This window comes from Rhincodon typus, chromosome 33 (genome assembly GCF_021869965.1).
Source record: "Rhincodon typus isolate 14 chromosome 33, sRhiTyp1.1, whole genome shotgun sequence".
Classification (NCBI taxonomy): Eukaryota; Metazoa; Chordata; class Chondrichthyes; order Orectolobiformes; family Rhincodontidae; genus Rhincodon; species Rhincodon typus.
The window spans coordinates 26,554,587-26,581,997 of record NC_063364.1 but is presented as its reverse complement, the minus strand read 5'-3'; the positions used below and the strand labels follow the sequence as shown (position 1 = coordinate 26,581,997).

The following is a 27,411-nucleotide window of genomic DNA, read 5'->3' as shown; positions in this document are numbered from 1 at the left end:
GAATACTAATATTTAAACTGCACACAAGGACTCTCTGTTAACCAGGGAGTGGTGAGAATGTGGAGCATGCTGTGACACGATAATTAAGCAGCAGGTATAGATTTAAGGGGATGCTAGTTAGATACATGAGGGAGAAATGAATAGAAGAATATAGTGATAGGTATAGGTGAAGTAATTTGGAGTAGGTTCCTAAGGAGCACAAACACCGTGTACTTCCAGCCTCCTGTTTGTCTACCAGCAGGGATCAGTTGAACCGAATGGGCATTGCCTTTGTTGTAATTTCAATGTAATTGGTCTGTTAATGCAAGCTATTTAAATGAGATAATCCCGGGAATGCTGTTGGGCTCAGTTATATTTTGCCATTTCACTGTAAAATTTATGTACCTCAAAGAAATGCAATGCTTTTTAAGTGTGTAACGGGTTTATTTACAATGATTTGCATTTCTCGTTGAATCATTTTAAAGTTGAGGCAGACAGTCTTTTGGTCTCTTGGGGAATCAAGGGGCAAAGGGACAGAACGGGGTTTGAAACCCAAGGTTGACCATGCTGGTGTTGAATGGTGGAGAACACTCAACAGCACCACACCCCCTCCCCTCCCCCATGTTCCAGTTTCTTGCATTTCTGTGCAAAAGGGAAGTTTTATACTTTGGTCATGCAGAGCCTTTTCTGACTCCCTCTGAGGATTTGCATTCAGATTTGGTACAACACCTAAGGACGGTCATAATAAACTCAGAAACACAGACTAAAACCAGGGCTTGGAGGTTTAAATTGTGATGATGGGCTTTGTGGATGGACTTGTATTACTTTAGCATAATGTGGACAATGGAATAAAGATAGGGAGATAGAGTTGAGGAGCCGAATCACACTGGACACAACTGAATGGTGGAGCATGCCCAAGAACATCAATGACTTATTCCAATTCCTGATATTCCTAAGAGAAGGAAGAGAATCCCAAAGTTTAGGGATGTGGTGTCTAAAGGATAGAGCAGGATAGGAAATTCTTCATAGGTACCAATTGAGAAAAACAGAAGAGTCATCTTGTCTAGTTGAGCTGGAGAAGATTTCTGAGGTGCGGTGGAGGTAGATCATGGAACGATTTGAAGATGAAGATGTGGCGCTCCTTTGACCAGTCTGCAGACCTTTTAGTTTCTGTTTAAATCAGGTTCAGATTCTTGATTATTGACTCGACAAACCAAGCAGCAGAACGTTATACGTCGATTACCCAGTTGAGGGATGAGAGCAGCTCGGTCCTGAATGTTTTGTGGGCTCACCATTTCTCTCCTCACATCCAGAATATCAAACCTTATGAAAAATCTATTATCTGCTGCATTTTTCTTGAGTTAAATGCACTCAGTGCATCAATACAATTTTCTTTTACTGTCAAAGCATTTTAATCTAAGGACACTGGGAAGAGGAGGAGCCCAGTCAGCTTCCTTGAGCTTGTTTTGTCATTCAATTGGAAGATGATTGAACTGCATCTTAACCCCATTCTTCCTTGATACCTTTGCCTCACGAAAGTCCATCTCAGACTTGAAGCCTCTGTAGCCTTTGTGACGTGACACAATCTGTTCCCCAAAGGGGCGAGACTTCTTGCATGGCTTTCCAACATTTTTCATTTTAATTCATGAATGAGTCTTTAAGTTTGGCATCTAGAACACTAAGCTGCCAGACACATGACCGTTTTCATTGTGTTGACCTTCCGACGCAGTGAATACAGGTGTCCATGGAATAAGCGCTCAAGATTTGGCTTGACAGCTGCTGGCAGGTGGTATCTGAAAGTTCAGCATTGGAACTCATGCATCCAGGGTGATGCCCACTGCGCTCATTCTGAGATGGAGCTGCAGCTAGAGTTCTGCCAATCCACTTGGTCATACCACCATATCAGTAAGGCGTAGGTGCAGTAAAGTAGCACAATCAGATGCATTTACACCAAGTTGTGTTGTTTACCATGGTCCTTGTCAGGGTCTCCAATATCTACTGTCTGCTTTACGTCGCAAACCTGTCCTTATGTGCCACATTATGACCAATTAGTGATTATAAAGTTCAGCTTAACATAGGAGCAAGATGGCATGCTTCGGAAAGAATGTTCAGGACAAAATTGGCCCTTTTGGAATCCTTGGTAATTTAGTATCTCCATTAGGCAGGCTCAAATGACAATATTGATAAGTTGTTAACGTAATGTGGAATGGTAGATCTGCCATTTTCTTTCTACTAGACTTAAGGCATCCAGTAAAATCAAGGACTAGTAAATTCCAGACACCTAGGTTATTGTTCTAGGAACTTGGGATCAAAACCCAACATTGAATTAATTAATCTGCAATTGAAAGCTAGTCTCATTGATGGTAACCATGACAACTTTTCTGGATGGTTGTAAAAAACGTACTTGATTTCATGAAGGAAATCTGCTGTCCTTACTCACTCTGGTCTTCATGTGATCCCAGAGATAGTGTGGTTGATGTTAACTGGCCTTTGAAGTGGCCCAGTGCAGTGATTCCCATCTTTTCAGTATCAAGGCACCCTTCAATGAGACAAACAGTTCCATAGCACATGCTCTCTTTTTCATCCAAATTGATTACTCGTTAACGTCATATTTTCTTCTGTTTACTAAAGCTACAAGTGAGGTTTGCAACATAGTACATACAACAAATTACAGAAGATGAAATGCATTAATGTTTCACATTGCATAATGATACATTTTCAAAATGTGCTCAACTCAATTATATCTAACTATTCAGGGCCCTAGATATGTTCCACACACTCGCTAAACTGATACATCATTGAAGTTCAATGAATCGGAGCAAAATGCAAAGTGAAGTAAATTGCAGTTTACCAGGTTAGTGGGAAACCTGGACTTGCCTGTATGCACAGACCCTTTTGATGGGATTGATGGGAGGGCCACCTACAAATCTTGCTCCACTGACAGGCACTCCCTCTGATTGTTGGTTTGTTCTGTCACACTTCAGCCAAAAAAGCACGCACATGCTGTTGCTTGCTCACTATTGCCGGATCTCAATTTTGTCCTTTAGCCCCCTGCATTTAGAATATTTGCAGGCTTAGAGTCAAAAAGATGGTACCTTGCTTTTAATTTGATGATTGATCTTCACGAGTTTTAGTTCAGTTTTGGTTAAACTTGTTTAGGATGAAATATTTATTTTTATTACCCTTGTATAAAATTTCATGGCACACTTGGACAGTTCTCATGGAATGCCAGTGTGCTGTGACACATTGGTTGAGAAACGCTGGCCTAGTAAGCCACTCAGTTTGAGGGCAATTAGGGATGGGTAACAAATGCTGGTCTTGACAGTGATGCTCACATCCCATCAGGAAGCAAAGTGGCCTACTGGGAATGTCATTTTTGTTGATGGAAAAGTCAAAACACTTCATTGTTCTGTGCTGGCAGGGACAACGTCTTTAGCCACTTAAAGCTCAGCAGTTCTTTGCGCATTCTGAGGGGAATTATAAATCTGTTGCTAAATGTCCCAGATTTGGGTAAACGGGACAAGCCTCAATGGGAGCAGAGCGACTCAACATGTGTAGCCATTCACAACTTTTAAACAAGGTGGTAGGTTTCTGCTTGTCTCCAGTTCTGCTCTGACCAAAACAACACTCTGAAGACTTTCCATTTCTGGTTGAATATGGAAAGCAAATTACCCATGAGGCTTAACTCAATCATCAAACAATGCATGGTCTCTTCCCATAGTAACACAACTCTAATCCAAGTGCAGAAAGCTTACTTGACTGGTATTATGGCCTCCCACCCCGCCCCAGTGCCAGCCTAGTCTTACATCAATGGACCAGGCAAATATTTTCACATTTTAATTGCTTGTTATCTGTTTCCTGACCGTTCCATTTTTTTTATTTTGGAAATGACAAGTGGCATCTGAAAAGAACAAGTGATCTTTTTGGAAGGAAGTTGATAATTTCCAAAAATGTAAAACTGTTACTAAACAGAAAATAAACTGCAAAGAGGTTTGAAAATGTGAGTTCACACTGAGATAAGTGACAATCAAATTGGTTGTGATCCTATCCAATGGTGAAGTTCTAAACACCAAATGGCCAACTCCTGCATTTCTTGTGTTCTAAACCATACCCCAACTCCTCATGAGCAATGCCAATAGACACCTTCTACCGCTGCAAATGAACATTCCACATTGTGGAACTTGTGGCATCAGGGGTGGAGGCAGGAGGCCTTACATTCTGGACAGTGTGGTGCTGAACAGTCTGAATCTAAGAATTGGTGTCAGTGTCGTCATTTGTCCTTCCTTCAAACTTGTGACATTGTACGTTGATGAAGTGAAGCAGTCAGCACATGTTATGGCTCTGAAGGAATGGACGGAGTGCTTCCATCTGAATAAGAACAAGATCCATTGGTTGACCACCAATAGAACTTATTTCTGCAATATTCTGAATGCAATGGATTTACAGGGGTACTTCCAGAAAGTGCCTCAGCGACTGGATCTGGGCAACAGTCCAGAAGTTAGTCTCTCCACGTTTCATATGGGCTGTGATTTTATGTTCATATGCTTAACTCAAATCTTAACCTGCATACAAATGCAAGCAGCAGTAAACACTGCCTTTCAGTTATCATTGGTCACCTATATTACACTGCAGTATTGTAAATAGGAAGGGCCCAGGTTTTTATTTGGTATGAATTGTTTAACTTCTCTGGGTGACACTGCATTTTTCCATTATCAAACATCCCTGTGTGGGAAGTACAAGTACCACTTCTATTTGGAGATTAACTGGCCTGCTGCTGGCAGTAATGATGTCACAGGGAAAGTTGGCTGTGGACAAAGAGACACAAGCTGCTTCATTTACCAATTGTCTAGCTCCTTTCACAGCTTGGTCCTGAAATGTCCCATTGCATGTGATGCATACTTCTGGCACTGAGTTCTGCAGGGATCTTCTTTGGGTACATCTGCTGCCACTAGCCCTTCTAATAATACTAGCCCACAAGAATTAATAGTAAGGTAGAGAAGGATTAACCATTAATAAGTCTTCAGCAAAGAAGCACATACTTGAGTAATAAGAAGTAGTTTATTGAACAGTAAGATAACAGGTTACATTCGCTTAAGCCTAGTTACCTCCATTAGCACTAGGTCAGGTACTTTGTTATCTCCTAAGAGTCATAGATTCATATAGCATGTAATCAGACCCTTCGGTCCAAATAGTCCATGCCAATCATGTTCCCAAACTAAACTAGTCCCAGCACTTGGCCCATATCCCTCTAAACTTTTCCTGTTCATGAACTTATCCAAATATCTTTTAAATATTATAACTCCTCCATCCTCCACTTCCTCTGGCAGTTCATTCCATACACGAACCACTCTCTGTGTAAAAAAGGTTGTCCCTCAGGTCCTTTTTAAACTTCCTCCTCTCACCTTAACAATATGCCCCCTAGCTTTGAACTCTCCTACCCTAGGGAAAAGACCCTTGTCATTCAGCTTATCTATACCTCTCATGATTTTATAAGTCTGAATCAGTTAATCACTCAACCCCTTACACACCTGTGAAAAAAGTCCTAGTCTTTCCAGTCTTTTTTTTATATATAACTCAAACCCTCCATTCCCCACAACATCCTGGTAAATCTTTTCTGAACCCTTTCCGTTTTAACGGTATCCTTCCTTTAACAGGGTGACCACAACTGCATTCACAGTGCTCCAAGATGGTAACTATGTCTAAAATACATTGCTGTGGACTGTGGGACTGACTTAGCAACTAACAACAAACTAGAGCCGACTGACAAGCTCCTCCAAAGGCAGAGACAGTCATTTATATATCATTGGGCAGAGCCAATTTAAACCTTCCACTTTCACCCTTTCAGCCCAGTTGCCTTTTCAACATGCCCCATCCAGGAAGGAACTGCCTAATAAGGACAGAAAAATCTTATATTTAATCCCTGTGTTAATAAAAACCCAGTTTTTGGGCAGAAGAACTAAGAGGTTAAGGGGAAATGTACCACCTTTGCACATGGCATAAGTAATCACTTCAGGAAGAGTGAGCTCCATTGCCAGCCTGCAGGCCAATTTCCCCCTTAGTCTCTGCTCAATAAATGGTGATTTATGACCGAGCAGGAAAGACCCTGCCTAAGAACATGCGTGCACCATGAGCATATGGTGGGCTTGGATTCAGCAGTGATGCCCTACACGGTCAAATATCCCACTGATATTTTCCGGTTGTGCCAACACATGAAGAATGGGCACTTCCATGAAGTAATGAAGAAATGTTGGTTTTTCTTGAACCTTAATCTCTTAGCCACCAGGGGATTTCAGGAGAGGAGTGGGGGGAAATTAGGGACAACTCAGAGGGTTGTGAAGCTGTGGAATTCTCTACTGCAGAGGGTTATGGAAGCTCAGTCTTTGCATATGTTTAAGGTAGAGATAGATTTCTGAGTACCGATGGAAATCTGGATGATGGATATGGGGCAGATGAAAGGCATTGAAGTGTTCAATTAGCCATTACCGTAATGAATGGAGAAGAAGGCTCGATGGGCTGAATGGCTAATTCCTGGTCCTGTGCTCCTAACAGTACAACTTCTCACATTTTCCATTCTTGGAAAGGTTTGCTGCTTTTCTGAAATACAACAGTTCAAGGAATGTGTAATGGAACTAAAAAACTCCCCTGTCCCAGATATGACTGGAAGCAAGTCCATAACAATTGGGTAATCCAATATATGTCTCATGGGTTTTAGCACTGTTAAACCCAGGAGAATGAGCAAGAGCCATTGTTCAGGACATCAGCAAATTTGGAAAGACTGCGAAGGACTAAGCAAATCAAGTCTTAGAGTTCGGACAGTGCCAAGCTCTGATTTTTAAAGCCTGAAGATTGCAGGGAAGAGGTAAGGTGGAGAAGCAAGGAGCTCCACAGTGTTAATGTCATGGGAATGAATGCATCGAAGCAGGAGATGAGGTTAGGTGTGTCAAGGTGCTGGTGACAGTGAGCGAGGGAAGATGTTGCAGACATTAGTGAGAGTGGTAGAACCTTGGTGGGAGGTGAGTGCAATAACAGAAGTAGAGTAAGGGTGAGGTTTTGGAGAGAAGATGGTGGCACTTATGCTGGCAGAGTAGGAAAGACTTCTTCCGACTGGGCATTCCTCCATATGGCTAAGACTGCTAAGTTGTCATCAAGATGGTAGCAGAGAAGGACACCCGAGTCAGGGCTCGTTCACTCTGATCGTTTTTCTTTTCCTTTTTCCTTTCACTTACTTCTTGTCCTAAGCTTGGACGGCATTGGCAGCAGCGAGAAACCCCAGCGCGGTCTCGATAAAGCCCTTACTTAGTTTTCCAGGGTGAGCACAGAACCTGGCATTGGACTCAGGGGCTGCTACATCTAGTGGAGGCAACATCGGCGAAGTAGGCCCAGCAGTGAAAGATTGTGCCTGAGAGTCAGCATCCTCATTGTTGCCTGGGTCCAGCACTGGCGACAGTGAAGTGCTAGCAGAAGGGCATCACACCGACATCAATGAGGTGGGCTCAGCGGGCTGGAGATGCGACTCCGACATTGGTGGGTCCGATGCAGGCAACGGCAAGGCAGTGGCACAGGAGAATCAGCCCAGCAGCAAAAGATGGTGCTGGGACAGTGGCGACTTCAGTGTTGGCTGGCACTGGTATAGATGGCAGTGAGACAGTGGAGAAGGGATGGCACCGCAGGTTTCGTTGATGCTGAGCTGGCTCAGGACTGATAGACTCTCTTTAAGCTACGTCTTTCCATTTTTATTCCTTATTCTTAAAAACAATTCAAAATGGCGATGGATTGAGGCAACAGTGAAAAAGCTTTTGACGTATTTTGTTTTTCTCACAGTAAGATATACATGATAATAAAATCATTCATTCAATCATTAGATAAGGCTGACATTGGTCTGGTGTCATGACTTCTGCCTGTGGTCGTGGGGAAAGAGCGCTATTCACCAACCCCCATCCAAACGAACCTCCAAGAACCTCCCCACAAAGCGGGGGCTGATTAACCCCTGCCTGCCATGTCCATCGACCATATGGAGCAACTCAGGACTGACTGTGCATATCTGGGTACACAACAGGCTTTCAAGATGGCATAGAAGCAAGGAACACCAGTCAATTCTGAATATCTGCTGAGTGGTGACTTCTTCTGGAATGCCATGTGGTAAGATGCAGCTGTGATCAGTCGTGAGGGAAACCATGGGTACAGGGTAGAGGTAGTTCATGAGCTGAATTTGAGGAGATATGGTGGGAGAATCTGCTAGGCCTCATCGCAGAAATCCCTTAAAAAAAACTTGACGCAACTCAGACTTAGCCAAAAACACACAGAGTTCAGCTTATAATATCTAGTCAGGCTCAGAAGGTAAACACAGGGCCAAATGTTTGTTGTGAAGGTGGTTTAGCAGCTCTTAGCAACAGTCTCTGAGGTTGCCTTGTTGTGTGTTTTGGGCCCTCTGGGTCCTGCCTACATTTGGGATCTATTGTCAGAAATCCAGTCTGCTGTGTTTGAGTTTCTGTAAGTAATTAAGTCAGATCATTTTTCTTTTTAAGAAGGACTATTATATTTTACTACAGTAATTTATTTGTTAACTGTAGGGCCATTAAATCAAGTTCAGTACATAAAAATCAATAAATGGCTAATCTTGTATGCAAAGTTGACAAGTGGAGCATTGAAACAGAAGTCAAAGTGTTTCAGAGAAGTACTTGTCATGAATTTATAAATTGTTTAAGGTAGAGATTTTGACACTTGAACATACACGATCTTTTGAAAGGATTTGGCATAACCAATTTTATGTTCATGCTTTCAATTTTGTCTTTCGTGATGATTATTGTTGGGCTTATCAGGATCAGTTGTCAATGTTAGGGTCCAGATTACCTTAACATTCTGTTAAAATCAAGTAGCCCCAGGAAAAGGTACAGAATGGATTAGATGCAGAGTTCAGGTTTCTCTTAAGTGCTCCATTAAGCATGCCCGGGTCTGGTACAATGTTAAATAGCAAAATACTGCAGAAGCTGGAAATCTGAAATGAAAATAGAGAGTGCTGGAGAAACTTTAAACTTGAACGGATTCAGAAAAGACTTTCAAGGATGTTGCCAGGGTTGGAGGGTTTGAGGTAGAGGGAGAGGCTGAATAGGCTGGGGCTATTTTCCCTGGAGCATCGGAGGCTGAAGGGTGACCTGATAGAGGTTTATAAAATCATGAGGGGCATAGATGGGGTGAATAGTCAAGGTCTTTTCCCCAAAGTAGGGGAGTCCAAGACTAGAGGGCATTGATTTAAGGTGAGAGGGGAAAGATTTAAAAAGGACCTAAGGGACAACTTTTTCACACAGAGGGTGGTGCATGTATGGAATGAGCTGCCAGAGGAAGTGGTGGAGGCTGGTACAATTACAACATTTAAAAGGCATCTGGATGGGTATATGAATAAGAAGGGTTTAAAGGAATATGGGCCAAATGCTGGAAAATGGACAAGATTAATTTAGGATATCTGATTGGCATGGGCGAGTTGGATCAAAAGGTCAGTTTCCGTGACACTATGAAACTCTGGCAGCATCTGTAGAAAGAGAATCAGAGTTAAAGTCTTGTATGATTCTTCACCAGAACTCCAAAGAAGAGTTATACGGGACTTGAAATGTTAGCTCCATTTTTCTCTCCCCATTTGCTGCCAGAACTGATGAGTTTCTCTAGCAGTCAGATTTTTTTATTTCTGGTTCATTGTTGGTTAAGATGTAGAGTGAAGCTGTCTCTAATAAACCCCAGAGATAGCAAGAACTGCAGATGCTGGAGTCAGAGATAACAAAGTGTAGAGCTGAAGGAACACCGTAGGCCAGGCAGCATCAGAGGAGCAGGTTAAGTTGATGTTTCGAGTCGGGACCCTTCTTCAGCTTCACACTTTGTTATCTCTAATAAACCTCATTAAACTTTCCTGCTCAAACACAATATATCCTGTAAAAGCTACACTTGTATTAAATTAAACAGCACTTCATCCACATTCTCAGAAGATTGAGCCTACTGCAGTTAAGTGACAATTCCCCATCTTCCATGAGAACTTGGAATGCTGGAAATATTCTATCAGGGACTTTTGTAGCTGGGATCCATATACATTCCCACCAAAGATCTTTAGCAAGGATATGGGGAAAAGCTATGAGAGTTGACACTGAGTCTTGGTCATAGACTCATAGAGTCATACAGTGCAGAACAGGCCTTTCGGCCCATCAAGTCTGCACCGACAACTCCCACTAAAGGCACTCTAATCCTAATTTCCTGCACCTGTCCAATATCCTTGAATGTTATGATATTTCAAGTGCTCATCCAAATATTTTTTAAAGGTTGTAAGATTTCCAGCCTCCACTACCATCCCAGGCAGTGCATTCCAGATTCCCACCACCCTCTGAGTAAAATCATTTTTCTTAAACTTCCTCTGAATTTCCAGATGGTTCCCCTAAAACTATGCCCCCTTGTGATTGACCCCTCAACCAAGGAGAACAGCTGTTTTCTATTCACCCTGTCCACACCCCTCATAATCTTATACAGCCTAATTCTGTTCCCCCTCAGTCTTCTCTGCTCTAGAGAAAACAACTCAAGCCTGTCTAGTTTCTCCTTAAAGCTCAATTTCTGTATCCCAACCAACATCCTGATGAACCTCCTCTGTACGCCCTCTCGTGCTATCAGATCATTCCTGTAGTGAGGTGACCAGAACTACACACAGTGCTCCAGCTGTGGCCTGACCAATGGTCTATTCAACTCCAACATTACCTCCTTGCTCTTATACTCTGTGTCATGACTGATGAAAGTAAGTGTCCCATATGCCTTCTTAACCATCCTATTCACGTGCTCTGCCAACATCAGGGATCTGTAAGTAATTACCCCAAGTCCCTCTGTTTCTCTGGGCTGCCCAGTGTCCTGCCATTCATTAAATAATCCCTCATCTTGTTTCTTCTTCTAAAGTGCATCACCTCACACTTATCAGGGTTAAATACCATCTGTCAATCTGACCACCCATCTATCTCTTCCCGTAACCTACAACTGTCTTCTTCACTATTAACCAGAAGATGTAATGCTTAGAGAGCTAGTGAAGATGCAATGGGCTGAATGACCTCTTTTTGCACCACAATAATTCTACGATCTTGATTCTGAGATCGATTTGGAGGAAGACGCTTCATCACTGCATTTACCTTATATCTGCACAATGTCAACCCTGCCTTTTCCTCAGCTCACCCTTCTCTATACACACACACACACACACACACACATACACACACACAATAAATGGCAAATTCACTGAGCGTGACAACCAACACTCCCTCAAATTATTGATTTTTCTCTGCTGTGCGGATTTCTGAGATCTGTGCATGGCCAATGCTCCTGAAACTGGGAGTCAATGCTGGGAGCAGTGTCGGTACATCAATAGCAGTGCACAGGATCCTTTGAACTGCTATGGGGGCGCATTGATGATGACAAATCCAACCAAGACATCCAGAGAAATAACACTTATGTTATTTGAGCTAATATAACTTTAAATATTGTCACAAAACCATGCCTGTTATGTGACTCTAGTTGCTGTACTTGGTTACTCAAACCAGACATCAACAATATAGCCCTGCTGATCTGTGCTCAGATTTACTCAGACTAGTAATATCCCAGCTTTAATCCTTTGGCCTCTGCTCAGTTTGGGAAGCAGTGAGGCAGACGCAATGAATCAGGAGAAAATCCCCTGAGGTGGGAGAGTAATAATCCCAGACGTAATCCTCCTGGAACAGTGCCTGGACATGGTCTTTCTTGAAGTCTGGTTTTACTGTGATGGAGTTTCATATTCAACCAGAATTCACACATGAGCTTTTTCATAGGGCTGGCTGGACAGTGCTGTGAAAACCTTCACTGATTCTCCACAACTTGGTTAATCTGAGGCTAATGCTGGTCCTTTGAATGCAATCCCATGTGAACTCAATCACCTTCTCACTGACCTGCAATCCAAACTGGCTCCTTACTGCTCCGCATATCAAACTTCGCTAAATTTCTTAAAAAGGATTTTGGATACTCGGATGCTTTGGCAAGCTACAGGGAGGCCTGAGACATTCACCCTGTGCCTTAACACAGCTGTTAAAGGTCAAAGGTAGGACTGAACTCCCAAAGAGACATTGTTCAACAGTCTTTTTATATAGAACAAACTGAAACAGGCCATTCAATCGAGCTCATATCTGTGTCCACGCTCCACAGGAGCTTCCTTCTATCCCTGTGCACCATCCCATTATAAGCTGTAAGGGGGATAGTGTGGAACCTCAAAACAACATGGAAAAATTAGCAGAATGAGCAGATAGGTAGCAGATGAAGCACAGAAATGTGAGGTGATTCATTTTGGCAGGAAGAACATGGAGAGACAATGTAAAACAAGCAGAACCAATTCAGAAGTCAAAGGACCTGGACATATACGTGCATAAGTCATTGAAGGCAACAGAACAGTTGAGAGAGTAGTTTTTTTCTTTATTCATTCACAGGATGAGGGAGTTGCTGGCGAGGCAGCATATATTGCCTATCCCTAATTGCCCAGAGGGCAGTTAAGAGTCAACTACATTGCTGTGGGTCTGGAGTCACATGTAGGCCATACCAGGTAAGGATGGCAGTTTCCTTCCAAAAAGGATATTAGTGAACCAGATGGGTTTTTCCAACAACTGACAATGGATTCATGGTCATCATTAGATTCTTAATTCCAGATATTTATTGAATTCAAATTCCACCATCTGCAATGGTGGGATTTGAACCCGGGTCCCCAGAACATTTTCTGGGTCTCTGGATTAGCTGTCCAACGATAATACTAATAGGCCATTACCTCCCCCTTAATAATGCATACAGTGTCCTGGACTTTATACATAGAGTAAAAGAATTAAGAGGTTCTGGTAAACATGTATGAGACACAAGTACAGTTTCAGCTCGAGTAATGTATCCAGTGTGGGGCACCACACTTCAGAAAGGACATGAAGCTATTAGAGAGAGTGCAGTAAAGTTTTACAAGAATGACTCCAGGGATGAGGAAGTCTGGTGACGAAGATAGTTTGGAGAATTTAGGACTGTTTTACTTGAAGAAGAGAAGGCTGGAAGAATATCAAATAGAGGTATTCAAAAATCATGAGGAGTCTGGACAGAGTAGATTGTCAGAAACTATTCTCAGTCAGAAAGCATCGAGATCAAGAGGGTACAGGTTTAAAGTAATGGGCAAAAGAAGTAAAAGTTACATGAGAAAAAGCTTATTCATGCAGTGAATGGTCAGGGTCTGTAACATGTTGATGGAGAGTGTAATGGAAGCAGGCCAACTGAAGCATGCAAGGTGGTGTTAGATGGTTGTTCGAAAAGAAAGAATGTGCAAGATTACAGGGAGAATGTCGAAGAGTGGCACTGAGTGAGATGCACATTAGGAGGGCCAATGCAAACATAGTGGACTGAATGGCCTCCTTCTGTACCATAACAATTGTGTGATATGAATTCTGTCAGCATAACCCTCTCCCATTGCATACTAATATTAAAGAGGACAGTGGTACATTTCTCCAACTATCTTTGTTGATGTAGTGTTTGTCCAGATTCAGCAGCCGAAACAGAGATGTGTGATGTTTCCTCTGTGCACCTTCCACAGGCAGTTCCCATTATTTTTCATTGCTGGATCACACTGGTCTATAGCTTCAGTAGAGGCCTTTCTCAACTGCTGTGAATGCTGGGATAGCTCTACCTCCATTTCTACCTGTATGGGAGAACAAAAGAAAACTCTCCCAACTCCTGCAGCCAGGTGAGCTGTGATGAACAAAGGGAAAATATTGGGAAGAGAAGGACAAAAGAAGATTAACGTAGGGAAAGTACAAGTAGAGTGAAGACTATATCAATGAATCTTGTCTCTCTGAAGAGTCACACTTAATTTTTGCATGCTACTTTTAGGTGTTTCGCATTGCTAATCTGTGCCTCAGGCATGTAATGCAGGAAGTGCTCAGAGGGATATAGGCTAAACACAGGCAGATGGGTCTAGTTTAGTTTAGGAAACCTGGTTGGCATGGATGAATTGGGCTGAAGGGCCTGTTTCTATACTATTTAATTCTATGAATGTAAACCTTGCTCTCGTCATTTGTCTAGTTTTTCCCTATAGCCTGCTTCATAAATTGTGGGAAAAAAAAACACAGTTCACATTCTTCCCAGTACATCTTTTGTATTCACATCATTCATCAATTGAAAATGCAAGCTGCGTGACGTCTGCTTCTTCCCTCAAGCTGTTTCCAACTGGGTCATCCCATGTGAGCTCCAAGGTATGTCTATTTTCAGCAGAGAATCTCATGCGGTCCTGGATGCACCAATCTTCCCAGTCCACTGAGGGAAATTGCTCATCGAAACCTCTGCATTTGAATGGGTCGAAGGCTGACTTCAGATGCCTTTTCTCTCTTGGATGTGTTCTTCAACAGCACCCTGCAGCAGCCTGCTGGAAATAATTAACTATCAATCTGGAATGACATGCAGCCGCTATCCTGCTGCTCTTGCATTAGAGGCAGGCTGCAATGCAGCTAACTTGCCCAGGATCTCACCCAAAGCCCACAAACACACTGATATTCACAACTGTCCCAGCACAAGCCTCCTAACAGTTACTAGCTCTGAACCAGCAACCCAACTCCGTCAACTCACTTCCACCACAATACCTTTAGAGTTGAAAGTCTAAATTTTTTAGAAGGTGAATATAAAAAGCTGTCATCAGTAAAATAATAGTAAACATTAAACTGTTAGGTTATCGTCAAAAAAAATTAAATAGAAAGAGCAGCATTTATATTGTACCTTCTACAATCTTAATGTGTCTAAAGGGCTTTACAGCCAATGAAGTGCTTGAAAAAAGTCACTGTTGTAATGTAGCAAATGAGATTTGTGCATAAGAAGATCCCACATCCAGCAATAACCCAGTTTTTGTGATGTGGGTTAAGAGACAAGCATTGACCAGGCCACTGGTGAGAATTCCCCAGCTCTCATGGAATCCTTATGTCAAGTCCACACCAACCCTCCAAACAGCATCCCATCCTGCCCTATAATCCTGCATTTCCCAGGGCAAATCCACCTCACCTGCACATTCCAGGCAATTTAGCATTGCCATCCACCTAATCTACACATCTTTTGATTGTGGGAGAAAACCAGAGCACCAGAAGAAATCCATGCAGACATAGGGAAAATGTGCCAACTCCACACAGACAGTTGCCCAAGAATTGAACCTGGGTCCCTCATGCTGTGAGGTAGCAATGCTAACCATTGTGCTGCCATGCCATGTTTCTGAGCAACACCACCAATGGGATATGTCTCATCCACCTAAAAAGACCTCAGACAAACACCTCATCTGGAAGATGGCACTTCTAACAGTGCAGCACCCTCTCAATAGTGCACTGGATTATTACATTGGAGGTTTGCACTTGAGACATGCAGAAGGGATCTCTGCATTGTCCCTAGTATCTTTCACAGGGATGAGGAACTTCTTACGCTAACCCATCCTGCTCCTAGGGACCCGAGGTACGGAATGTCCAGCTGTGAAATCCTTATTGCATTGTAATTCTATGGCATTCCACTTTCTTCCACCTTCTTAACTCAGAGAAATGGAGTAGCCAGTTTGTACACAGGAAGGTCACACAAATAGCAGTGGGCTGACAGACACAGTGACCTGATTTGGTCAAGTTGGTTACCTGTGAAAATACCTGTCTCCTTTTTAGTATCTGAGTCCTGGCACCTCGACTTGTGAGGTTAGAGGAGGCTGCAGTTTAAGATCTCACCTGAAATGCAGCACCTTGACAGAGTGGCACTCTCCCTGTAATGGACCAAAGACAGCCTTAAGGAGTTGCAGTTTGGAAGCAGGAACATACCAATTCCCGCAGAGCTGAGAATGGGCAGCAATGATTAATAATTAAAAAATACATTAAAGGGGAACGATTTTTAATGGAGAAAACTAGAAATGAAATCGCCAACAAAGGCACGTGATTCCAGATCAGTTTGAAGCAACAACCAGTTCAGGGGAATAAACCAAGGGAGAACACGTTGTCATTTGGAATAAAGCCAGATTGGACATGCCAGTCACAGAGTTTCTGATTGGCTGTGAGGAATCAAAATTCTCATGCAGTACATCACATAAGGTGCTGATATAATGAAAAAGGCTGCAGGAGTGCAAAGCTGAAAGTTTCACAGCTTCAGGATGTTCTTTGAAGTGAGAAGGTCAACCATTACGTTAGACTATGTCTTTCCAGATTTGATCCAAAACTACAGGCTCCATTTCCCCCTTTCCATCCATACTCAATATATCATTCAGTTGTAATCTTACTACTTTTTTTGACCAATTCAGCACTGAACAAAGCTGTCATCACAGACTTCAGTTTGCTTTGCTGACTTGGACCTTAATTAAAACTCACTATCTGCAAATTATGTGACGTACAAATAAATGCTCATGTCTATAGGTGATGTGGGAGGAATAGAACCATGTTACACACTATTTTAAATGCTATTTATTTCGAGGACAGCTCTTGTCAAAGTGCAATTTCCATTTCTTGCTGGGCCTCGGGAGACTTGACAGATTCGATGGACAGACGGTTCAGTGCATTACAGGGAGAGTGCTATTCTGTCAAGGTGCTGCATTTCAGGTGAGATCTTAAACTGCAGCCTCCTCTAACCTCACAAGTCGAGGTGCCAGGCCTCAGATACTAAAAAGGGGAGAGGTACTTTCACAGGTGACCAACTTGACCAAATCGGGCCACTGTGTCTGTCAGCCCATTGCTATTTGTGTGACCTTCCTGTGTACAAACTGGCTACTCCATTTCTCTGAGTTACAACACTGACAGCACTCCAAAAAATGTTGCAGGGACTTGGAATAGTCGCTATATCAATTCAAATCGGACTCTTGTGACACAGTGCTAGTGTTCCTGCCTCTGGACTATATGATCTGGATTTAGGTCTGACCTGTTCCAGATGTTAGGTCAACTAAAAAATGACATGAAAATAGCAAAGGAAAGGGGGATAAACAAGTTCTGATGTGTTTTCAGGCAAGGAAAAGGGCAGCCCACCACCTGATTATCTGTTGAAATTCTGAAGTGACGTGCCCATAAAATATTTTCACACAGATTCGCTCATATATGGAATGAACTGCCAGAGGATGGTAGATGCAGGTACAGTGAGAACATTTAAAAGACATTTCTTCAGGTACATGAATAAGAGAAAGGTTTGCAGGGATATGGGCCAAGTAATTGGGACTAGTTTAGTTTGAGAAACTTGGTCAGCGTGAACGAGTTGGACCAAAGGGTCTGTTTCCATGCTGTATGATTCTATCATCCTATGTGTGTTATAACAGATCTGAGCAGGTTAATTGAGTATCTATTAATTCAATTTCTTTTTCTGTTCATGTGCACGGGAATTATGTGCTGTACGAGATAGACAATTACGAGCACATTGCACAAATAATTTTACAAGCAGTTGCCTGGTCTGTAACCTGAAGTAATTCAGGTTTAGCCCACAGGCTACAATTAAGCTATTTTAAGATTAATGGTGCAGAAATGCTGGGCCTGCTCAGTCTCCTGGCAGAATTAAAACTGTATGATATAGGAACAGAGCAGGCCATTCAGCCCATTGAGTTTGCGCTGCCATTCAATGAGGTCATGGCTGATCTGATAATCCTCAACTCCACTTTCCTGCTTTTTCCGCATAACCCTTGATTTCCTTACTGGTTAAAAAGCTGTCTCTCTCAACCTGGAATATTCTTAATGGCCCAGCCTCAACAGCTGTCTGCAGTAAAGAATTCCATAGATTCACTAGCATCTGTGGAGTTATTTACTGAAGAGTGATGCTCTCCCTGACAATGTCCTTTCCTCCATGTAGGAATTGTGCTGGTAATTCCTGTTGTTTTCCTCCTTGGAGAGTTATATTGCATTCATGTTTTTAATACAGGACTGCCACTAGTGCAGGGAATGCTGGGATAGATTCAATTCCATTGCTGAACTCATTTTTGCTGCCTCACTCTCCAGCCAGATTACAGACAGAGAGAAAGAAGGATGGGAAAAGGGGGAGAGAGGAAAAAGACTAGAGAAAACAAAAAGACAAGAGGAATGCATTACCCCTACTTTGGCCTGAATAGTAGAGTTAGCTTCCTGATGTAAATATTGACATGCGTGTTAATGTCATGGGTGCACGGATATAAATCTGGACCTGTGAAATATTCATGACTGTTAGCTCCACTGGGAGATAGTCTTGTTGCACGGTGGGTGGTGTCCCCATCTCTGATCCAGAAGTTCCAGTTTCAGTTTCCATCCCAGGTCGCGATAGGCCAAGGAAACTGTTCATACTGAGACGCAACAGTTTGATATCAAGCTGTAGAACCTTCCAACACACACCAATGGCAGGCATTAAGAGCAGAAACGATTCCTGATTAGGCAATTGATGAAAAGAAAGTTGTAGGCCTCTACTATCAAAGTTAAAGCTCCAGGCTACAATGTATGTGTAAATATATGTGTTAATTTAACAACCCAGACTTCCTGGGTGATTTGTAACATGCCAGTGCCGCTCTATTGGAATATGCAGCTGAACTAAAGCACTATAGAAATAATTATTCTTAGACCCTACAGTACAGTGTCATTAGCTACAGTAAAGGATGCAAAATTCAAGATGATTCCCCTTGGACTGTTTCTTCACAGTTTTGTTCAAGTGGCTTGTCTTTGAAGGATGTAAACATGTGGCAAGTGCCTGCTCTGTGAATTATGTGTGGCTGAGGAAAAAGATTCATGGTAGAAAAGATAAATGTCATGCTGTATTCAGCATGGCTGGAAAAGTTTTGATCTTCGTCGCAATAATCTCTGAACATTAATACCTGGCATTTTTAGGTCAGTCCTTATTAATTAGAGGCCTCGGGTCTTTCTAAACATCTGTCGGGCTCACTTTAATGTGCACTTCATTCATTGCCTTGCAGAGGCAGAGAGGTTTATTACAGTGGGGGTGGGGAAAGAAGAAAGCAAGGAGAGAGATCAGAAGAAAATCGACAATGTTGTGAGGAAGAGGATTCTCGTTCATCAGCTAAAATTGATGTGTGCTAAAAGGTTTGGGATTTATTTCAGTTTATAAGGAAGAGTTTTGTGATCTGGGTATGTTGACCTGTAGGATTGCTGCTAGTGAATCAAATATTGCATCGTCTTAAATCTGCTGACACATTCAAACCAATTGCTTGTGAGTGTTAATACGTGGCTCTCATTGCTGAGACCGTACCGACCTGAGGATTATTCTGTTTAGTCAATTATAGGGGCCAGAGAGACAGAGATGAGAGAGATGAGACAGAGAGAGAGAGAGAACCCCCAATTCCCTCACAACAATCAGGAACAGGCTGAAGGGAGAATTGCATTTCTGTAGCACCTTGGGAGATTCCGGAGCAGTGACCCGTAGGAAATGTGACAGGCAACTTTCCAAAGAAAGATCCCACGAATAGCAACACAATAATGACGAGATTGTCTGTTTCAGTGTTGTTGGTTGAGGGATAAATATCAGCCTAGGCACCAAGGAGAATAGTAACTGCCCTTGAACAGTGACTTTCACAGCACACACGTCTGCACTAGCACATTAACCCAGTAGCACACACAGGCCAGGAGTTTCAGTTGGTTTTAAGATTCATGACTCTCTGAGATAAAAAGTTTGAGTTTCGATGATCTATAAGGGTAGTAAGATCGGATTCTAGAAGAAGCTTCAAAAGAGAATTGGATGAACATTTGTTGAGGAAGGATCACAAGACTGTGGCAAGAGAGCAGTGAAGGGGATGAATGATGTGAAGGAGCTGGGTCCATGTGGTAGATGAAGACTAAGGTGATCACAAAATGTTATATCAGTTATTACAAATGCAAGCACTAGTTTAGCTATTGGGAACAGCAAGTGAAGAAGATGGAGTGACTTTGGGTGAGAGTTCAAGGGAATGGAGGTACAAGACACCTAAAGGCCTGATCGCTTCCATATGGGATAAATCAATTCAGCTCCACATTCCTGCCTGTTCAAGTGCTGGAAGGTTTGCTTTTGGGTATGATCTATACCATAGATGGGAGTTTATTAATTCAGTTGGCAGGGCAGCAGGTTTGTGATGCAGAATGATGCCAACAGCACAGGTTCAATTCCCACCAGCTGAGGTTACCGTAAATGACTCTCCTCTCACCTGAGGTGTGGGAATCCACAGATTAAACCAGTCATCTCTCTGTAATGAGAGAACAGCCCGATGATCAGGCAGAAACTGTAGTAAATTTATCCCACATGGTGCTATTCATCACAGATGCAACTGAATATGAACCTGAACTTCTTCCTGTTTATGATTTAATTATTCTTTACATGAATCTGCCAGGACATTTTGTCTAATAGAGAGCTTTCATCCTGTGAATGTGGAAATATCCTGGGTGTCATAACAAGTGAGAGTCCCAGGGCAAAGATTTTGATTTGGTTTGATTTATTGTTGTCACATGTACCTAAGTACAATGAACGGTTTTGTTTTGCGAGCAGTACAGGCAGATCATAGCAAACAAGGACATACAGATCATAGGGTGCTTAGACAGAGCGAGGCATACAGGGTTACACTGCACAGGAAGTGCACAAAGCAATATCAACATTAGATTTGAAATTAGTCAGAAGAAGTGAAATACTAAGGATAAAGGGAAGGTTACTTGAATGACAAATCGGTGACATGTGCAACCTGTACTTTTAACAGTTTGGTGTGGAGATGACAGTGTTAGACTGGGGTGGACAAGGTCAAACATCACATGACACCAGGTTATAGTCTAAGATGTTTATTTAAAAATGCAAGTTTTTGGAGCTCAGCTCCTTCCTCAGGCCTCACGCTGAGGAAGGGGCTGAGCACAGAAAGCTTACATTTTCAGGTAAACCTATTGAACTATAACCTGGTGTCATGTGATTTTTGACCTTTAATAGTTTGGGTATGTGGTGGTATCCCTACAACTGGAAACCAAAGAACTAAGCTTTGAAAACTTTGTAAGAGCATATATTTAAATATATCTATATATATATGTTACATATACATATATTTGTAGATATAGATATATAAAATATATACATTCATTGTCCAGAAGCAATGTGTGATGAGTAAAACTCAATGGAAATGGAACCTTCTGACCAGCAGATGGCAACAAGATTCTTGAAGATGTTCATTCACCAGCTCCTGAAAATGGTGCTGATTTCCTGTGGTCATGCGTCTTCTGCCTGCATGAGACAAGATCTCCTTCACATATAATTAAAAACAGGACCAGTCTCGTAAGAATGTCAGTAGGCAGGATACCAGCAGTGGGATGAATCTCTGAAGCTTATTTTGTTTCCCAAGGCTTGATCCATTGTTGAGAATGCAGAGTAGACAAGGGGTGACACCTTGTGTTTGCAGACAAGCAAAATGGGAGGTGGCAGCTGCTCCCTCCGTTTCACAGCTGGAAGACACACGGAAAGGGAGAATGGAGAGTCATCGAGGGAAACCCTTCCACACAGTTAGATCGGTAGCACCGGCACAATTCAAGAAATTAAGGTGTCTTACAAACGGCCCCTCCCCACCTGCTGTAAATCCCTTGGGAAACAGAAACTCAATGATTAGACATTGAGCAAAGGCAAAATGCTACAGATACTGGAAATGTGAAACAAGCACAGAAAATGCTGGAGAAACCCAGCAGGTCTGGCAGCATCTGTGGAAAGAGAAACAGGATAAAAATTTTAAGTTTGATATGACTTGTTCTGAACACCTAGAGAGGTCATACTGGGTTCGAAAATTAACTCTATTTCTCTCTCCACAGATGCTGCCAGACCTGGCGAGTTTCTCCAGCATCTTTGTGTTAGTTTAGACCTTGATTCCAGGATGTATATCATGTTCAGAAATTGCTGGAAAATAGCAGGTCTGGCAGTGACTGTTTTGAGAAAGGGTCACTGGACCCAAAACATTAACTCTGATTTCTGCCAGACCTGCTGAGCTTTTCCAGCAATTTTTGTTTCCGTTAGTAATTTACAGCATCCGCAATTCATTCAGTTTTTATGTATATTGCATTGTTCATGGCTGCGCACATTCCCATCAAGGCTTGTTTACACATATGCAGCATGCCTTTGAAGAGCTTGGAGTATCCTACTGTATGACCCATGCTAGAGCAAGCTCGAGGGGCTGAATGGCCTACTCCTGCTTCTTTTTCCAATATTTCTACGTTTGAAGAAACCACCAACCACAGACACAGACCAGATATTAAGGAAGCAGAAGTTGGAGACAACAGGAAGACATGTTATCAATAACTCACCTCAATGTGTTGCCTTTGGTAGCAGTAAAATATTTATAGGCACTTCACAGGGATGCAGTCTGATAATAATTGGCATAAACCAAAGGAGGAGACCTTAGGACAGTTAGCAAATAGATCACTTTTAAGGAGCAACTTAGCAACAGTGAAGGACTTGGTGAGGTTTAGGGTGAATATCCTGGAGCTAGGGATGATAGCTGGCTGAGGACACAGGTACCATTGGTGAAGGAAATGTTACAGCTGCGGGAAGGGTGATCAATTGCAGAAAAATGACTAGTTACAAAAATGTATTTAACAAGGAATAAGTGATATACTTTGTTTTCTATGTGATCAGAAACATTGCAAAATGGGTTTCAGTTCTCTGGTGACTTCGCTGTGTCGATTTACGTGCAATAAAAGGTATATATCTGAGCTCACTGGATTTCTCATCAGTTTGACAGTTGAACTATAGAGAGGACTCATTCTGACTCAGTAAAACCTTGTTATGCCAGGTTATGCAAAAGATACAGGGCCCACTTAATGAAGGTCCCCTGAGATACAGTGCATGATATATGAAATAATTCCACAGAGGTTGGTATCCTGTCACCAAGTCATCCCTTATTTACACATGGAGTGTCCTTGACACTGTTCCAGCTCCCTCAGACCCAACTCTCGGAGTGACCAGGATGTCTGACACTCCTGTTCTTGCTAGTTATATCATGGTGGTACCTTCCAGAACCAGAGGTCAGTGCCGTGAATAGCATCAGCAGGTCTATCACTCTGCACGGATCTTCAGAGTAACATCGCTACTCACCACCCCACGCCACCCCCCCAACCCCCACCAGTGTGTGTAACTTGGAAAGAATATAGAACATTAGAGAACATTCTGAGGAGGAGTAGACAGGGTAGATAGAGAGAAACCTTTCCCCTTAGGAGAGGTCAATAACCAGGGGATACAGGTAGGAACCTTCAGAGGAGCAGGGAAGTTGACGTTTTGGATCGGGACCCTTCTTCAGAAAATTATTTTTGTGGCATTCTTTCACATACCATGCACTGTACTTCAGGGGACCTTCTTTATTTTTCTGAAGAAGGGTCCCGACCCGAAACATCAGCTTTCCTGCTCCTCCGATGCTGCCTGGCCTGCTATGTTCATCCAGCCCCGCACTGCGTTAACCACCATTTTCCAACTCTTTTCAATTCTGAAGAAGTCATATCATTGAAACATTAACCTTGTCCCTTTTACCACAGAATCTACCAGTCTTGCTGAGTTCCTCCAGCATATTCTGTTTTATTTTATATGATGTAAAGCCACCTGAAACATAGTTGATGTGTCCACCTCTTGGACTGTGGCTCAGTCTGTCCTCTGTGATGAGGGGAGCATTTATTTTGTTGTTTTTACCAAAAGGAGCCAGTTAAAAATCTTTATTACTATGGTAATGTAAAACATTATATCATGGCCTTCGTAACACTTATTCTAAAACTACAAACTGCTGCCACTAGATGGTATCAATGCTCCAGCCCCAAGAATGTGATTAACCAATAAAGGCAACGCTAGGAAACAAGTACAGAATAAGCCATTAGTGACCACAAGAGGGCACCATACTCCACAGTAGAGGAGGGGAGAGAGCTAGCATCCCAGTGTGTGAATGGACTGAAACTTGACCAGTTTAGTTATTGGTCCAGTTTAATGTTCCTCAACATAAAAACCATGTATAATTGCTAAAGTGAGCCATCAACAAAAGTACTTTAAATAACCTCAGGGAGGAGTGAAAGACCACCTTCTAACTAAACAGTTCAAAATAACTCCAATATAGGCTTGGGTGTAGGCCATTCAGCCCCTCATGACTACACCATAATAGATTGAGGCTGATCATCAATGCCATATTCCCACACTGTCCACATATCCTTTGATGTCAGTCATATCTAGAAATCTATCGATCTATGTCCTGAACGTAGTCAATGATGGAGCTTCTGTAGACCCATGGGGTAGTCAGTTCCAAAGATCCAACCCCCTCTGAGTGAAAAAAAAACAGAAAGGGCCACATGACAACTTCATACCATGAACCAGCTAAGTTGATTTAAGGGGGAAAGAGAGTCCCTTCAACCCTCGGAACATTTTTTTTTAATTCAGTAGGATGTGAGTGTCATTGGCTGGGCCATCACTTATTGCTGTCCTAATTGCCCTGGAGAAGGTAATAATGAGCTGTCTTTGTGAACCACTGCAGTTCTTGGGTTACTGACATTCTCGCATTGCAGTTACGGTCAGATTTCAGGGCTTTTGACCCAGCAACTGTGAAGTCATGGCAACATGATTCCAACTCAGGAAGGTACGTGGCTTACAGGGGAACTTGCTGCTGGTGGTGTTCCCATGACTCTGCTCCTAGTGTTGGATTAGTTGAATAGAGTTAACTGTTGTAATGTGGATATGCCCAGAAAGCCCATCATTCCCTACAGCACTTTGGTTGGCATAGGGCCAGGGAGAGAAGTCATGGGTCCTGGTGCTTCTCCAGTTTATGTGCTCCATATCCCCATGATGTGTTTATTTTTGACCTACTGCCCACACCCCACCACCAACCCAAACCCCATCCCCCCCCACCCCCCAATGGAGGATGTCATTGCAGTTCCCATGGTCCCACTTCATCTGCATCATTGCAGTATTGGCCCAAGGCTGTTGCAGCGCTGCATCCGAGTTGCATGTGGGCTCTGTGCACAGCAGGGGGCGCTGGTGAGGGCCTTCGAGGGGGGGGGGTGGTGGCTTGGGTGCGGAGGTGGGGAGCTATACTGTCAAACCTATTGGGTAGAGTTCCTTCAAGGCGGCCAATCAGAATGCTGTGTTCAGACACTTTGTCAAATCAGGACCAGCGGTCAGTTCAGAGTCAGCGCATTGCGCTGTGGTCTCTGGGTAAGAGTAGCTGCTAGATGAATACAGGGGCCACACCCCATATCACTCCTTCCCCCACATCCCTTTACTGTCACACCTCCCATGCATTCCCTCACCCACATCTCCCCTGCCACCTGCACCCACACCCCTCAGCCCTCACCCCCATGCTACCACACCTCCCACCTCCCATTCCCACACTCCATACCCCACAGCTCTACACCCTTGGATTCCTGTTCTCATTTACGCCCCCCCCCCCCCCCCCCCCCCCCCCCACCCCCCCCCCCCCTCGATCCCCTGTTCCTCTTTCCCCCCCCCCCCCCCACTCCCATGCTCCCCAGCTGCCACACCCCCATTATCCCCTGTGCAGCACACAGTGAGACCTGAGAAATACTTTCAATGTCAATTCAGCATCTTATGTTTTAAAAATATTATTATTTCAGCTCAAGGGCACCTCAAGATGTAACGGACTGGTGTGCCTTGCCTGAAACCGCTTGCCCAAGTTGAACTTGCCGTTTTAATCCCCGGGATAATCACAGGACTGAACACAGAGAAAGCACCAAATGAACCTAATTACCTCATCATCCTTACTTTGTATTTTGTCCTTTTCTCTTTTAGGAATTCTCTTCACCATGTTGGTTTTCGGCCCAGCTTGTGGTTTCATCCTCGGCTCCCTTTGCACCAAGTTCTACGTGGATGCAGTTTTCATTGACACAAGTACGTGAGGTCACCCTGCCACTAATGTTAGGCTCTTTGTTTTTTTTTTGTTCCTTTCTATTTATTTCTCGCCCATCCAATTTCCTCTGCTCCTCTCCCACAAGCCTCTACCCTATACGTTGCCAGCACCACACAGGAAAACAATGGGACATTGGAATGGCTGGTGTTTAACACTTTCAGGCATATCTCTGTATGTCACAGGGCAGGGCCTGGGCATTCGCACGTATACAGTCGCTGACACTCACACACATGCATTTGTGTAAATGTAAACTCTCACACTCAATCATGCACATACACATTTCCCCCAGAGCAGAAGGGATTGAGGGGGGTGGGGGTGGGGGTGGGGGTGGGGGGCGGGGGGGGGGTGGGGTGGGGGGGTGGGGGGGTGGTGGGGTGGGACACGATTGAGATGTTTAAAACTTTGAGGCGCACAGACAAGAAGAAACCTCTCCCTTCACTGGAGGGATCAATGATTGGGAGGGTATAGACTTAAGGAACAGGAGGCATAGAGGGGATGTGAAGAAAAACTTCTTCACCCAGACATTGGCAGGAATCTGTAACTCTCTGCCAAAAGGGTGATAGAAGCAAAAACTCTCTTTACATTTGAGAAGTATTTAGATGTGTGCTTGCAATGCCAAAGCATAGATGACTATGGGCCAAGTGTGGAAAATGGGATTAGCGGAGCTAGGTGGTTGTTTTTGCAGCATAGGCATGATGGGCCAAAAGGCCTTTTTCTGTGGTGTATACCTCTATGACTCTGTGACATGCACACATACTTAGCCATAATCTTCGTCTGTCTCATATACATGCATGTGCACATATGTTCAGGCAAATTATACACACGCTCACTCATATGTACATACACACATACACATATGCACACATATATCTACACATATAGCTCCCATGTGTCCATTTATACATTATGTGCATATTACAGGCTACCATATATTTTGTATCTACAAATACCAGAACAAATTTATTTCATTTGGTATTGACTGTCTGTACACTATCTGTTGTTTTCAGTCTGTTCTGCAAAGATATCATGCTGGGTATGGATAACCCCATTTGAACAGATTTGGGTTTAATAAGATTCCAGCAACCCACTGGAGGAATGGAGAGTTTTTTTTTCGATTTTGCTAGTTTTAGCATGGAAAGCCAGTGGATGAATTGACTTTCGGAGATATTATTTGGAGAGTACAGTTATACTCAAGAGTCTCTTGGTGTGTGTGTGGAGTATCTCTAGATGTTTCACACAGTTCTTGGTCTCCTGGATGGTCCTGATTATCTGCTGCTAATCAGGCAGATGTGGGGAAAGGATAGTAGTGATATTTCTGACCTAAGAAATTTGTGAAACGCCCAAGAGTTTGCTCACCCGTGCTGAACCAAAAGATAGGCTGTTTTCAGACATGTTGTGTGATCTTAAGCAGCACCACTGTCCCAAGCCATTGGCGATTGCAAAAACCTATCAGTTTGGAACAAGGGATCAGCCACCTAGTGAGGATATTGGAGACAAAAACAGAAGTTGCTGGAAATTTAGCAGGTCTGGCAGTATCTATGAAGAAAAAATCAGAGTTAATGTTTCGGGTCTGGTGACCCTTCCTCAGA

General features: G+C 43.1%; 1 protein-coding gene across 3 annotated transcripts in view; it reads left to right on the top strand.

Moving 5' to 3' along the window:
- The window catches only part of slco3a1a (solute carrier organic anion transporter family member 3A1a), a 181,544-nt gene that overhangs the window by 107,170 nt on the left and 46,963 nt on the right, over window positions 1–27,411 (top strand). For all 3 annotated transcript variants that reach the window (XM_048615978.1, XM_048615977.1, XM_048615979.1), the window contains exon 3: window positions 25,705–25,803. In XM_048615978.1, coding sequence (XP_048471935.1) covers window positions 25,705–25,803 — 99 coding nt within the window. The remainder of the gene's footprint in view (window positions 1–25,704; window positions 25,804–27,411) is intronic.